Source organism: Lepidochelys kempii, chromosome 2 (genome assembly GCF_965140285.1).
Source record: "Lepidochelys kempii isolate rLepKem1 chromosome 2, rLepKem1.hap1, whole genome shotgun sequence".
NCBI classification, from domain to species: domain Eukaryota; kingdom Metazoa; phylum Chordata; order Testudines; family Cheloniidae; genus Lepidochelys; species Lepidochelys kempii.
In genome coordinates this window covers 180,642,185-180,658,782 of record NC_136381.1, presented here as the reverse complement: position 1 = coordinate 180,658,782, position 16,598 = coordinate 180,642,185, and the positions used below count along the sequence as shown (strand labels likewise).

Here is a 16,598-nt window from a genome sequence, read left to right as displayed (position 1 = left end):
AACAGGGTTTTAACTATATGCAATTTATATCTCAGAGGTTGGGTCCTTCAATAGAAGAAGCAAGTAACTAAAATCACAGGATCTCTACCACAAGAATCCATGCAAAATTAGTGAGATGCCAATGACACTTGTGCTTGCGTTATCACGGTAATTTGTAAGCATGCTTCCCCCAGGTCAAATTGGCAGAGTCCCGGGGGTGGGAGGAGGGTTCGTTTTCCTCTGCAGCATGGGGCCTGGGTCACTAGAATAAGTGGTGGATTCTCTGTAATTTAAAGTCTTTAAATCATGATTTCAGGACTTCAGTAACTCATCCAGAAGTTAGGGGGTCTATTACAGGAATGGGCAGGTGAAGTTCTGTGGCCTGCAATGTGCAGAATGTGACTACATTGTCACGATGGTCCCTTCTGGCCTTAAAGTCTATGATGTGCCCTGCAACACTTCTGGGCCTTCCATGTTATACTATGTATTGTAGTAGTACCCAAAAGGCTTACTCAGGATTGGAACCCATTGCGCAAGGTGCTGAACAAACACAAAGCAGGACAGGGCTTGCAGGGTTACTGGCCTATGCTATGGCATGGGGAATCAGAATGCAGCAAAAGACATTTCAGGTTCAATTCACATTTGGTCACATGTTACCGGTATCTAAGATGGAAGGAAAGGGGGTGAGAGAGGGTGCCGCAAGACCCCACGGCCTGTGGGGAGGAAGTGGGAATTGCAGTGTTCTGCGTGTCCTTCCTGCCTTCTCAGTGAAATCTATTGGGATGATGCATGCACCACCCCAACAGACTTCACTGAGACTTCAACGTACTACTGTGGATGTGTCATTAGTGACTCATGGAATGTGAGCAGGATTATCACAGCAGATTTAGGGGTGCTACTGTATGATGGCACCCCACAATGCACAGAACCTTGGGGGAGGGGGGAAGAACCAATCTTGGTTAGATAAGATCTTCAATTGATTTGCCCACCTCATTTCTCTCTTTCCAGGGTAAGTTGGTAGAACACACATCGTACCATGAGACAGAGCTATCCCAAAGTGCGAAACTCCCATACTGAGGAAATCAAAGTTACTGCAGGCCTTATCAGGTGCAACTCCAACTGCAAAACCTCTCTCTTAACCTAAACTTTCCCAAAACAGCTGTAATATAAGATTAACAACTAACATGAAATATCCTCCCCTATCACAGCCCCAATCCCTATTCAGAACCCATTGAGGCCAATGGGTGAGAGGGACAGCGACACCAATCTCGTTCTCTTAATGTTTCAGCTGCCCTGTTTTGGAGGACCTGATTTAGCAAGGCACTTAGCATACGCAGAACTTAAAGCATGTTCTTATGCTTCATTGATTTGGGATTTGGATTTAAGCATATGCTTAAAAGCTTTGCATGAATTGGAATCCAATTCTCCAAATTGTCAGTCACTTTGAGAATGAGACCAAATGAAAATTCAGATCCATGGATTTGGAGAACTGCAAAAGCCAGACACAATGTATGCACTTATCCTTCTCCTCAAAACTTTGCTTGGAAGAGCGGGGTGCTTTAAAAAAGTCCATGGGATATGCAGGGTTTATCTTTTTATTATCTTATGGTATTTAATACAGTGGAGCAAACAGAAAACAATCAGAGTCAAAAGATGCTAGACTGTCCATTATTTATGAAGAACGATTTATCAACTTTGCACTTTAAAGAAAGTTTCTACCATTTAATATTTCAGGAGCAGAAAGTAATTCTTTGTGGCTTTTAAATTATACACTTTAGAAACTGTAAAAAATATCCTACGTTCCAGTACAATAATGGGTAGCTATGAATTTCTAAAGAAGAAACAGTTGCAGCCTGAATGGACATTTTGAAACACAAAACGTTAACTGTGAGATAACCCTTGCCCTAGATGGTAACTGCTGATTTTAAGACTGCAGATCAGCAACACAGCCTTTATTTTCAATTGAAAAGGAAATTTTCTGTACATGGTCACCTAAATGTCAGTTCTAGTTTGTACTTCTCAACATAATAAACTAAAAGTGGTACTTGGCTGCTAACCACAGAGGATCTGCCATATACAACTGCATATGTTGTTTTAGAGGAGGGTTTTGTTTGTTTTTTTTAATTTTAGTAAATGCTATAAGACACTATATTTCATTATGGCTTCGTAAATGACCGTATAATTGTAATTCCACGGAAACAACTATATTAAAAACACTAAGACTGCACAGTTAGATACTCACGAGTCATGAACTGTCACAGCATGTTCATCCTTACCTGGGTGCATGCATTACGAGGCAGTATTTAACCACACAGTGGACCAGATCCACAGCTGGTGTGAATGAGTGTAGCTTCATTGAAGCAATACATACCAACTGAAGAACCGGCCCAATGCTTTTTAATACTGAACCTTGGCTACATACTGTACACACTTACAGAAGAATCCCATGCAAAATACACTCTGCACGTGCAGAATATAGTTTTCAACAAGTTGTAACTTGATCAAAGCAAAACCAAATTTCACTACCCCGTCAGCAAGAGCTATTTCTAGATAAACACACACTTAAGCTGTACCGCTCCTCAAAAAAGGGGATAGGATTTCCTGTTTAATTGTTATTACTGGGCGGTACTAGATATGCTCATGTGACCAACAGGATAGACAGATAGATAAGCAGGCACTGCAGAGTGCCATTTAATGTGAGGGGCCATAGATTTCCCCCTCCCCCATCACCTGGCCATCCTTTTCCCCCTCCCCTCTCCCCTTGCCCAATAGCCTGACCCCAACCCCCAACCCCAGGTAAACATTAACTTTCTGTCTCTAATGGTTCAGCTCCTCCACAAAGGTGATAGGATTTTTTTTAAGATGCCAAAAATATATTTTCCCCTGCTTTATCTCTATGCTCAAACAGGACTGACAATAAACTTAAAAAAAAACCAAAAAAAACACAAGAGCTTAATTCAACCTCACCCCCCAAAGACCAGACATTGAAAAATGTTGAACCCAAAAGGTGAAAGCCTCCGGAAGTTACAAGTTCCTGAAATGAACAGTACCATACAAGATGATGGCCATTCTCATTAGAAACCAACTCCCTGCTGCCCACCCTGTCTCTCTTAACCTTTACTTCTCTGCACCAAACATTCTATCCCCGATACCTCTTATTGCCCACTTTTCCCAGGTTTGGATCTCTGTAGCGGGATGGTTACCCGCTCCTGCCCAGTGGGGCTTAAAAGCCAGCCCTGGGAGAGAGCCAGAGCTAAGGGCAAGAAAAGCTAGGCTGATTGCGGAAATGCCCACAGCTGGACCATGCCCCAATCAGGCCGCAGATGGGCCTGTAAAGGGGCTGCTAGGCTGAAGCTTAGCCAGTCTCTGTCTGTGTTCAGAGAGGGAAGGGGCCTGGCTGCAGGGACCTGAGGGAGTACCTAGAGTGGAGCAGGGCTGAGGGGGAAAGGTCAGGGGAGCTCCGGCCTGGAAACCCCCAGACTGCGAGGCCCAGATTAGGGCCTATTAGGTTCTGAGGTTGCAAGGGGGCAGCCCACGGATAGACAGAAATAGCAGGTCCAAACCCCTTCGCCTGTGATGAGTGGCTGATACACTGCAGTCTGCCCAGGGAGCGGGGCTAAGTGAGGATTGGCAGTAGCCAAGACTGAGGTGAAGTGGTGATAGTGGGTGGGGGGTTCCCCTGGGTGGGGAGACTGCAGCAGCACCCCAGACAAAAGGGTACCGGGTCCGGGAGGGACACGGGGGCCAGTGACAGGTGGATCACCAGATGGCAGAGGGCGCTCCGGAGGCTGACTAGCTAAATTCCAAGGACAACCAGCAGGAGGTGTCGTGGGGTGAGTCCGACTCTATTACAATCTCTTACTGCTCTCTTTTCCTGCCTTCCTTGAATCCTTCCTCCAAAACTCTCTATCAGATATGTGTTAGGGTTTTTTAAAAACCCCACAGAATTAACACACAATTCTTTATTGATTTTTATTAAATACTTTTAAGTGAATGGAAACAAACCAACCAACCTCACAATCTTTCTGTTGTAATGCACCTCTTCAAACAGGGTACTAAAAAGATTGACATGGAATGGTGGCATCACCATTTGAAGGAGCTATTCTAGTACTAATGATTACTGATGTTATTGTGCACTGGCAAACCACGGAGTGGGGAGAAACCATAAATCATGGAAAATCAGCAAAACGTATTATTTCCCCCCAAAAAAATTTACCAGCAGAGACTTCATACAAGTCAACTGTTGCACATATGAAACTCTTCAGTCTTATATCTTAGCCAGTGGCAGTACGATTATTCAGGGGGAGACACCCATGACAGCATATCCAACTACAATTCTCATTCTCTTCAGTCCTATTTCAGTAGTTCTGTAACAGTCAGTAGTCTGAACTATTCATTTACTGATCCGTTTATATTGTTCAGTGGGGTTTTTTTATGCTGGAATTAAAAGCTGATATTATGTTATTATCTTGGATGCATCACAGTCTGAGCAGCTATTTTGAAGGCTTTAAGTGATGGGCCAGCACAAGGCTATTCTCTGCACAGGGAAGAATTTCGCCTTTGGTGTACTGTTCTCTTGGCATGCTGCACTTAAAAGCATTAGATGAAGTATCAGCCAAGTCATACTTTCTAAATTGAACTTCTGATTTATGTTGCCGAGCCTGTGGGAATAACTGCCAAAGTAACACTTTCAGCCATTAGCTCTCGCTTTTCTGACTTCCTCAGTTTTGTTGCACATGGCTGTAGTGGGCTTGGGGGCAAGAGGAAAGGAAAGACTTCATTAGCATAGAGAATGTAGAAAAAATGCGTGCGGTAGAAATTAAATGGCAAAGTTGTGCTGCCAACATGGGCTGTATGGAAATGAAACTTGTGGCAATGTCTGTTGGCAAAGACAGGAACGATAATAATACTGATCTGTAACCAAAATGATACATAATACACTGAGTCATACATTGCTACACTATGCTAATTAAGAAATGAAAATGATAAACCTATACACAGAGAAAAACTATATATGTATAGTACTCACAACTAATTGTAAACCTCTTGAAATTATATCATTAATTTTGTATTGTAATTTTGTTGTTCTACAGTTCACTATTATAGTAAATCATATATGCAATAGCTGACATTTATGCAGAGCTTTAAATACTGTAATGTATTTACAAACTATGGGTTTACTTGCAGGGCCGGATTTACACCTTACGAGCCCTGAGGCACAGCATCTTCAGCGTGCACGTGCACATCCCCCCCCGCCCACAGCTGACCTTCGTGTTTTCCATAAAAAAATGGAACTTTTAACCCACTTTTAACTTTTAGTTGCCCCTAGAATGCCGGCACCCCTAGGCACATGCCTACTGTGCCTAATTGGAAATCTGGCCCTGCTTACTTGTGCAAATGTACATGTGTAGCCTCATTAAATCAATGGGACTGCTTACATGAGAAAGTATTCAGCAACCTAAGTAAGGGCTGCAGTATTGAATCTTTTATGTGGGGAACCTGAACATCACCCCCAAAATGTACTTATCTCTGGATAAAAGCTGACAACCGTCCAGCAGGACATAGCAATCCTGCACAATTTACAACAGCACGTCAAGAATATAATATTTTATTCAACTGACAAGAAAATGTAAATAGGAAGACTGTAATTACCCAAGTTAGAATTGCCCTAGAACACTGGAGTTACCATCATAATCATGCAAAAGTCAGAGGATCTTTCAGTGACCACAAGTAGCCGGGACCTCGTTATTATCTCTGAACCAAAAGACAGTACCCTCCAGTAGAAGTACTGGAACAGTGTTCTGGAAGTATCTTGCTGGGACACCAGTTCAGTCTGGACTTTGAGGGAAGTATGCCACCTACTGAATCCTAACACCAATAGATAGCTAGTATAATAACCCTAATGTACTAACAACACCCTTGTTAAGTGTCTGAAAGGATTTACAGTCAGGATGCCCGGTTCCCGTATTACACCCACACTTGGTAACGCACACTTTGCCAGAAAACACGGGAATTAATACAGCAAGTTGCAACTGGTACAATACCCATGTATAAGCATATACAAATCAGGATCACACTGTTTTGTACAAAAATAGCAAACGCTTCTGTTGAATCGAATTTATGTAGCATTCAATCCACTCAGACTACTGGGGACCCATGCATCACCACCAGAATAATAGTTTTGTGACAACAATGAAAAGAATCACACAGATCTTCATCTTAAACTGAAATGTTTGATTAAATAAACATGTTAGACTTACGTAGTTCTCCGACTTTCAGGATTTCACACAGCATCTTTGTCAGCTCGATGCTACTGCGGCCAAAGGGACATTCATGTTTGTCTTCTCGGCTGCTGTTTTCCAAGACAATCTGAAGTGGAAATCAAAATGGAAGTTGATTTATTTGAACAACATGTGTGTTGAAGAAATGTCCTCTATGCTCAGCATATACAGTGAAAGTCTGATTGCCTTAGTAATTTAAATCACAAAGTAACCTTGTTCTCATAAACTCAGGATTTTCATCCTAGATATTAGAAAAATAAATATCAAGATTATTTTTGAGGAATCTGTGGAAAGAAAGGAAGATATGTTCCGATCCATTTCACTGCTGCTGAGCTAAACACAGCCAATGGTCCCCCATGTTCAAATATGCCCATTTCTGAAGCACTGTCATTCTAATAGAACATTGCTGCTCTGGTTCCAACTCTGCATGCAAAAATCGGAATGGAAACCAGCGGCAAAGGAGCTGATCATTTTTACATTTAATTTTGTGTGTGCCATGAAAGAAAATTAGATTTTTTAAAAAAATAAATAGAACTATTAAAAAGAATAATAAGTACAAGAATAATCTTAATAATAAGAATAATAACTTTGGTTCTGGGTCCATAAAGGCCTATACTAATAAAGCCTATTTAAGCCATATGAAAATAATAATAAGGTATGAAGTTGTGCTTATTGTATCTCTAATGCAGGTTTGTGCATGAAAAAGATTTTAGTAAATTATTCAGGAACAGTTCACTATAAAGGCTACCAGTGTAGCACAGCCAGGCTCTACAAGTCTTTTGGCCATCTGCTACATGACAGTGCAAACGCAGTGGAACACAGATTTAAAAAGAAAAAGAAAAATTCTGCACTTTATGAAGTGATGTAACTCTTATTTTGGACAGAGCCATCCCAACCACTACAGATGGTCTAAAATATCATTATAGAGAGGAGAGAATATTATTTATGAGAATACTACAGATTTTGCATAAACTGGGAGCGACTCATTTCTCATTTTGAATGCAAGAAAAGCAGGACAAATAGGGCCTGAAAACAAAAATTAATTCAAAATAGGTTTCTACTAAAAACTGGGCTTGTGATAACAAACTCTCATACCAGCTTTTAGAAAAGAAACAACGCAAGTGTCCTAAACAGCTACTGCCTGGCCAGAGGAAAAATATACGCCAAAGCAGATGTTTCCTAAGTACCATAGTACCACAGATGCTCTCTCAATTTACTTGAGAAAGAAGGTGTTCAGACACTACTCTCTACTTGCTGTGATTTCTTTCTCTCAGCTTGCTTCCCAACCATACCCTTGCCTGGAAAAACTTTTTTTTAACATGGCATAGAACAGGGGTGGCCAACCTGAGCCTGAGAAGGAGCCAAAATTTACCAATGTACATTGCCAAAGAGCTACAGTAATAAGTCAGCAACCCTCCAGCAATCTCTCCCCCCGCACCTCCCACCCACCAGAAGCCCCGTTGATCAGCACCTCCCCCTTCCTCCCCGCACCTCCCGATCAGCTGTTTCGTGGTGTGCAGTAGACTTGGAGGGGGAGGAATGAGGACATAGCAGGCTTGGGGAGGGGGTGGAGTCGGGGCAGGGCCTGTGGCAGAGCCAGGGGTTGAGCAGTGAGCACCGCCTCCGGCAAATTGGAAAGTTGGCGCCTGTAGCTCCAGCCCCGGAGTTGGTGCCTATAGCAGGAGCCGCATATTAACTTCTGAAGAGCCGGATGTGGCTCCGGAGCCACAGGTTGGCCACCCCTGGCATAGGAGAATTCAAAATGGCTTAATCCCATCACTGTGAGGCAAACCAAATCCATATTTTTAAAAAGCCTTAAAGACGGAAGCTTAGGACAAAATAACAAGCCTAACACAATCTTATTTTTCAGACATGGAACAACTGGGGATTTTGAGGTGGAGGACCAAGATTGGGGGCTGCACTGAGCCCTGTTAAAACAGCTAATTAAGAAATAAATCTTAGATACAATATTAATTCGTACATTTAAAAAAAAAATCATTGTGAAGCAGTTAAGGTTGCCAGACACATAACAATCACAAAAGCAAGAAATGAAAAGTTAAACCACCGCACAGAACACAACATCTATCTATAGACACATACGTTACCACTATCACAAAAAAAACACCATAGACCACAACCTTAATTCATCCCTCACATGTCACCATCAGATGTAATGTACAGGGTATAATGCCAAGCTTTCAAAAACGCTTTCTCCACACTACCTCCTTGAACACCATACAGCAGTGAGAAGGAACAGGAGACGCAGTTGGACTGCCCTGCCCTTTATCACCTCGGACAAAACCATGAGGTGAAGCAAGGGTGCATGCACAGATCAACAGACGCTATTACTTTCAAATTCTCTGGCTCTGGATGCATGGCGTATGTGCGTAAACCCACAGTGGAATACAGTAGGGACCATCACCCAAAGAAGAACAAAAGGCTACTTATATACACAGGAGGAAAAAAGTTATGCTCCATTTTAAGGACATTTCAGACTGCAACCTTAATTGCAAAGAGCCTCTGCAATAAGATGTGCCTAATCAGCAAATCAATCAATGTATATTAACCAGGAAAAGACATTCCACAAAGAATTAAATACAAAAGCAATCCCTTCACCTCAGAAACCTTCCCACAAGAAGAGAGGGGAAAATGGGTTCTGAACTGTCCTCCAAAGATCAACAGACTCAGGCTTTGTCAGATAAGTGGAGGGAGACACATTCAGCTCTCAAGGGATGAAATCTTGGCCCCATTAAAGTTAATGGTAAAAGTCCCATTGACCTGAATGGAACCAGGATTTCACCTTGCTATCTTAGGCATTTCTGAAGCACCCATCACCTTGCCCTTACTGGAAAGTCTTATAGAATGTAACAAATGTTTTATATGATGATGAGTTAAAAACAAAATAAAAACACCCAAATGCTGTAGAATTTAATAGAGAATAACAGCCCCTGCCATAGAAATCTATATGATCGCTGTGACAAAGTTCCTCCACTGCCTTGGTGGGTCCTGCGCTTATTGGCAGATTTGCTCGCCTCAAAGATTCATGGCAGCCCTCAGTTTGGCTACTTTTTGCTAGTGGCTCAAACCTGCCCTTCACTGAGGTAACATCATCACTGGCCAGGTCAACTCCTCCTGTATCCAATAGGAAGATGTGGAGAACCTGGGCCTGCCCTCTGCTCCGGGTTCCAGCCCAGGGCCCTGTGGATCACAGCTGTCTACAGTGTTTCATGTAACACCTGTGTGACAGCTACAACTCCCTAGGTTACTTCCCCATGGCCTCCTCCCAACACCTTCTCTACCCTCACCACAGGACCTTCCTCCTGATGCCAGACAGCATTTGTACTCCTCAATCCTCCAGCAGCACACCCTCTCACTCTCAGCTCTTTGCACACCTCTCACTGACTGATGTGAGGTCCTTTTTAAACCAGATGTCCTGATTAGCCTGCCTGTCTTAATTGATTCTAGCAGCTTCTTAATTGACTCCAGATGTCCTAATTAGCCTGCCTGCCTTAATTGATTCCAGCAAGTCCCTGATTGTTTTGGAACTGCCTGTGTTACCTTACCCAGGGAAAAGGGATCTGTTTAATCTGGGGCTAATATATCTGCCTTCTGTCACTCTCCTGTAGCCATCTTGCCCGACCCTGTCACATCGCTTAAAACCAATCAACCCACACCCTACAGAAAAGATTTCATTCTATAGGTTCTTACAATAATTCCTGTAGAATCCTAATTGTTTTATCTTTATTAAATCCTATAGGATTCTTCCACAAAGGTGGTATTTAATAGATGGGTTAAAGAATCACCAGTGAGTATGTCCTGCCACCTGCCTCCAGATATTTAGTCTCTTAGTGGATGTGCCCCAACTGATCTCGAACAGCATCAGTGGTACAGGAGGAGAAAGGCAGTCAGTCTCTTAGCCTCTGAGTAGTTCAATGCTCTGCTAGAGGAGTTCTTTTTTCTGCTAGAAGTTTAGGATTAAACTATGCCTAATTATTCAGTGCAATACCTGGATAACAGCTGTACCAAAACAAAGAAACACCTCTGCAATTTTTGTTTTACATTCCTGCAGCCACCCTTCAGGAACAAGTGAACATCTCTCCACCATGCATTCTGGATTAGTCATTCTGTTTTAGAGTCCTTCTCATAGGAAAAAGTGATCTGCTCCCAGACCCAAGTGCTGGAGATAGGATAGAATGATACAAGCAAAATGCAATGCTTCATCTCACGTTATTGAAATCACTTGTTTTATTTTTCTCTCTCATAATAAAAAATAAAATCTGCATACTGGACCGAGGGGCTGTTTTGACACAGATTTAGAGACAGCTAAGGAAAGTGAGTAATAAAATCAATGCGGAGAGAAAATGAAAGCGGAGGGAAAAAAGGCACCAGTCTTAGCAATATCACTGCTCCTGGCAAATGCATTTTGTTGAATTTCACATTAACCCAACGTGTTAACATTTCATGAGTGCATAAATATTTAATGGTAAAACTGTATCTTCGTATAATGTTAAAGCAGAATTACTGCAATCAATAAGAATGGCTGAGAAATAGTTGAGGCACTGTGTACTACTAAACACCAAATTAAATGGCAATTTGAGTAATCAATATGTAAAGCAGCTTCAGAATGCTCCTTTCTCCTTCCATTCAAGCATCCATCTTTTCACATTTTCTGTGTAGAACAAAGAAGACATGACACATAGTAAAGAATTTTCAAGCAAGGAAGATGGAAAAGGCATAGCTGCCGTTAAATATGTGGATGTAAATTCTACAGTTACAGATACTGATCTTTAATAAGCCACAATTACTGTAAAAAACAGCTCTTATAAACAGCCCAGAAGAAATAATTCCTAATCTTGGCAATAGATTTAAAACATTCATTAGTTTATCTGTAATACACTTTTCATAATTTAGGAATACCATATCCTGATGCAAAATAAAACATTAATAAAATACTGCTGACAAAGGCTGTATCTTTGTTTTATCTTTGTTTCCCTGAGCTCTCTGGTTGTGAAGGGGACAGAAATAGTCAGCGGGCAAACAGGTTTCTTTAGCAAATTGCTCAAAAACACTAGCAGGGAAAGAAATATATCTATGAAGTAATATACGGATCTAGACCAAAAATACTCATGCACCTTTGTATTAGATTTTATAACTTAGCTTGATGCATGATTCTATCTGTTTATTTATTCCTCTAAGAAAAATTAACAGCCAAGGTATCACTAAACCCACATAATCCCTATTCAAATGGAAATCCACAGTTAAGATGCAACTCCTCTTGACCTCATCTCAGCCTTGAATTACCTGGCCGCTCTCTCCTTTCCTGGTACGGTACTACCTCCCTCAGTGTTTTCGGATGTTTATTATTTGCACGTGGTAGCACCTAGAGGCCCCAGTCAGGGATTTGGTCCTCCACGATTCTAAGTGCTGTATACACATTTAAAGAAAAGACAATCCTTACTCCACATTGTGGGAGTGCTGCATGCTGCTCATCCAGTTCTCTCCTTCATTTCCTTCTATTGCCAGCCCTCTCAATGATCCAACAAAGAAACTGACAGGTGTGCAACTGTGATTCTCTCCCCCATACATACATTATGTGTATACCATACACTGTTATCAGAATGGTACAATTTAGGGAAATTGTACCATTCTGATAACACTGTATGGTATACACATAATGGCTTAATCTTTTCTTGGATATGACCATTTGAGTAAAGTTCTGAAAATTTTTCACTGGACCTCAGTAGTTTTCTGAAAAGCCTTTTAACTGCTCCAACTGACAGAATTTGTTTACAGCCTCATAATTACCACAAAGCTATTGTGTACAACATTATCTGGTTTAACTAAACGTAAGTTATGAAATTTAGAGCACAGGCTGGAACTCCAAACCTAACCCACAACTGTTTTAAGTATTTAAACCATAACTGGGAAATAAGCTCAGTTCTTGTTCAGAGACCACTACCCCTACACTGAGGCACTGTGAAGAAAGTTAAGACAACTGCTATGTGCCGTGCTCACAGTTTAAAAAGGATCCAGGATGGAGAAAAAGGTAAAAAGATATAAAGGGAAAGAGACCAAGGAAAAGGAAGAAAAACTACAGGGGAGAGCAAGCAGAAGAAACAATACGAGAGAAGAGGCTAGGGAGAGCTCAGAGGAAAGAAAAGAGAACGAAGAAACAACAAATAAAGGGGGAAAGTATAGCTAGAATACAGAATATGTGTACAATACAGAAGAGAGTAAAGCTAAAAAGGAAGACAAAATAAATCCTAAGAGGAACAAGTTGAAGATGTTACTGAAAAATAAGAAAATAAGAATGGGTTAAAGAAATGTGAAAGGGCAAGAGGAGACAATTTTTAAGAAAGTAAATGTTATTCCCCCCCCCCTTTTTTTTTTAACCATTCCCACCAGTAATATTCTATAGCTAATTAAGGGGCAGGAATTGGAGAATATTGTTGCTGCAAATGTTGTCTTACTGTTTTATAATGTATTTTTCCAAATTATTTAATTTGTTCCACAGCAAATACTGCTTTCGCCCCCTAAATTTCAATCTTTACTGTGGAGTGGAGGGGAAAGTTTCCGAATACTTACTAAACAAAATCAAGGTGGGTCAGAGAGAGAAACGAAGGCCTTTGTTTACATTTGGAAATGGTACCATTTCAGTCATTGATTGTCAGCAATCGATATAGCTGACCTGGTGCTGACCATGGTTTGACCCTGTCTACACCTACAGCTAAACCTTAGACAGCAAAGGGTCAACTAAACTGATTGTTTAAATGATGCTTCTTTCTACAGCATCAAAGCTGGAAATGATAGACATTTATCCAGCAGTTGTCCTGGAGGGAGTCAGGCACCTTCTCCAGTAAACAAGAATGCTAGACATCCAATAGCCACGAACCCAACTAGGCATCGAGAAAGATATAGAGGAGGAAATTTCTTTCTTGATACATGTGACTTTTTTTATACCGACTACTCTATATACTTTACAGTATGTTGATTATAATCAATAGGAACCATCACCCAAAACTCTTACAATAAACTGGTAACTGCAGGAAAAAAGTCCAAAACTACAGAGGATAGCATAGCAAAATCTCAAGTCTCATGCCAGAATCACAGAGATACAATGTAAAGTTTCCAGCAACAAACAGGAAACAAAAGTTTTACTTAACTGTTGCTGGAAACTTTACATCATTCCTTGGTGATCCTTCATTGACTATCATGCCATTGGAGCATGATGAGGTCCCTCAATATTGGGCAGAGACATATTTTTCATATCTGATCATAACATAACGTTGACCTAGACAAAGCAAGCAGCTTATATATTTTCAATTGACTTTTTATTAATAACTGAGAACAAAGTTATAAAGATGGGTATTGCCTTCATGATTTCCACCATCAAAATATAGAAGGAAGAAACTGGCAGCCAAATATTTTCCTTCAATGTTAAGAAATGAATTTAGCCAGTCCCCTAGTTCACACATTAAGGATGACATTGGCTCAAAGAATATTGCTCCAAAGCAAATTGTTGGTGGTATTTCTTAGATTCCTGCACTGAGCTATAGGTTTGCTAATACCACAGAGATTCATTATGACTGGGAATGAGATACAGAGTGAAGGACTAAAAGATTCACTACAGCTACAGTAATACAATAAATCCCAACATAGATGCTTTGACAGGCATCATGGCACTATTAACTATCAGTATTTCTCTACACTTGTTGTACAATAATATAGCCAAGCCCTACTTTTCTTGCAGTGTGTGACAGGCAAACATCAAAAGGAGATGTTGGCTAAGATAATAACCCTCACCAGATCCCATAGAAGCAATCTGGAAGTATTTGAATGCTAAAAGAAACATGACATTCTATCTTTTCTTCTCCTTTGCATTTTCTTACCATTGGTTATATACAATGAACTTCTCTATCATTCCTGCCATGTCCAGATGCCTTAATTGCCTTGTCTGGAAATAGCTTTTCCTGCTTGTGCTGGATAAGAGGCCCTATTATGGGAAGATAGGATTTCTGTCTTTCCCTTTCTCCACTCTGCCTTTGCTCCCAAAGCTTTTATCGTCATTTTCCTTTACATACATCCCACTGTCCTTCTAACCATCTTCCTCTTGTGTTGTCTCTGTAACCTCTCCTCCTACCTCTGTTATCTATTTGTTTTCCTTCCATCTTCCCATGTTGCTCCTTTTGCCTCCCCGTTCCTCAGCCCCCCATCTTTCTTCTCCAGCCTTCTACTGTGTATTCATGTGGAACAACTACAGCTTTGCAGGACAAAACAAAAAAATTACTACTCCCAGGCAAAGGGATTTGGATCACTGCCTATCATCCAGGGAAGGAGGAGCTTGGAGTGGTAGGCCAGAGGAGTTTGGACATCTTATTCAAATGGCAGTATCAGAGAAAGGCTGATCACCCCTAAGGGAAATAATCTCTCTGATATAAGGAACTCAGCTGAAAAACCTTGCCTTTACTGAAAGGAAGCTAAGGTTTATCTACTGGATCAAGTTAAGGGCCACGGGTGATAAGTCTGTGATGGATCACCACATAGGGAAGTTGGGTGCAGAATATCCAACTGAGGGGTGAGGGGTGTCCTGTAGTCTGCTGCTCACAGGAAGAGCTGTCAAACAGGAGGCATGGACCACCAATATGGTTAGCCAGCCATGAAACAATGTGAAGCAGTCCTGTGGAAAAAATAAAATATGTGATCATGTAACTGAAGACTGTACCATAATGCATGTGCACCAGGGGTCAAAATTAAAGTTGAACATATCTGAATACCTTAAATCTGGTATTTCCTTCCTTTTGAGTGTTTGACCTTGCAACCTTAGTAACTTAGTGGGGGTTTTCCCCATACTTGTGTTTTGTATGGAATGTTTAGTTTGGCACCTGAAAATTATGAAGTTCTTCATATTGTTTTGTACTGAGCAATGGATACGCAGTATAATAAAATCAAATACTGCAATATTAGATGCTAATCTGAGGTGTACCTTCAATTGTTCCTCATGGACAGTGCTGCACAATGAATAATTCCAGACTGAAAGAACCTTTCTGCTTGTCGGACTGTAGTGCCAACAGCATGGCATGCAGTCCAATTTCAGAGCCTTTGATGCTGCCTTGACATTATTCCTGCCAAATGTACATGAACAGTAAATTCCTTTTGTAGTGAAGCACAATGGATAACGCGACTGACTACGGATCAGGAGATTGCAAGTTCGACTCCTGCCCGGCTTGTAGCACGTGCCCCTGCTGCCCATCTGGTGTGGTGGCCCTGCTTTTGCGCCTCCCTTTGACCTCTTCCAACCAAACCAAATCACTCTAATGAAAGTTTCACAATAAACAGTAGGTCCATCCACCACTTCACCTTGGGAAATAGGATCAGAGCCTCTCTTTGCTTCCTGCAGGTGCTGAGGGTACTGGTGGTTGGAGGAGGGCCTTTGCAACACCATGCAGTGTCTCCTCTTCCCCCCTGGAGCCACTGAAGCAATAGCTGGAGCCAGAGATTCCTCCTTCCTCCAGTATTGAAGATAGGGTTGCCAGGTGTCTGTTTTTTGACCAGAATGCCCAGTTGAAAAGGACTCTGGCGGCTTTGGTCAGCACCACTGACTGGGCAGCTAAAAGTCCAGTTGGTGGCACAGCAGGCTCCCTACCTGGCTCCGCGCACCTCCTTGGAAGCTGCTGGCATGTTCAGCTCCTAGGTGTAGGGGAAGCCAAGGGGGCTCCGCATGCCACCCTCACACTGAGCACTGGCTCTGCAGTTCCCATTGGCCAGGAACTGTGACCAATGGGAGCTGTGAGGATGACACCTGCAGACTTGGCACCATGCAGAGCCCCCTGGCTGCCCCTCCACCTAGAAGCCGGACGTGCCAGCAGCTTCCCAAAGGCTGCCTGAGGTAAGTGCCACCCAGAGCCTGCACTCGCTCCTGCACCCCAACTCCCTGCCCCAGCCCAGAGCCCCCTCCCAGCACCCAAACTCCCTCCCAAAGTCTGCACCCCGCAACCCTTCCCGCACCCCAACCCCCTGCCTCAGCCCTGAGCTCAAGCCCGCAATCTCCTCCCGAAACCCAACCCCCTGCCTCACCCCTGAGCCCCATCCTGCATGCCTTCATCCCTGGCCCCACTCTAGAGCCCATACCCCCAGCTGAAAGCCTCTCCCCCCCCCACACCCAACCCCCCTGCATCCTGAACCCCTCTGCCCCAGAGCCTGCACCCCAGCCAGAGCCTTCACCCCCTCCTGCACCTCAATCCCTTGCCCCAGACCTAAGCCCCGTCCTGCACTCCAAATCCCTTGGTCCCAGGCTAGAACTCCCTCCTGCACCCTCCTGCAAACTCCTCATCCTCAATC

The 16,598-nt window shown here is 42.4% G+C and overlaps 1 protein-coding gene across 2 annotated transcripts in view; it reads right to left on the bottom strand.

The window, feature by feature from the left end:
* The window catches only part of ELMO1 (engulfment and cell motility 1), a 413,972-nt gene that overhangs the window by 190,539 nt on the left and 206,835 nt on the right, over positions 1–16,598 (bottom strand). For both annotated transcript variants that reach the window (XM_073332875.2, XM_073332876.2), the window contains one exon: positions 6,240–6,348. In XM_073332875.2, coding sequence (XP_073188976.1) covers positions 6,240–6,348 — 109 coding nt within the window. The remainder of the gene's footprint in view (positions 1–6,239; positions 6,349–16,598) is intronic.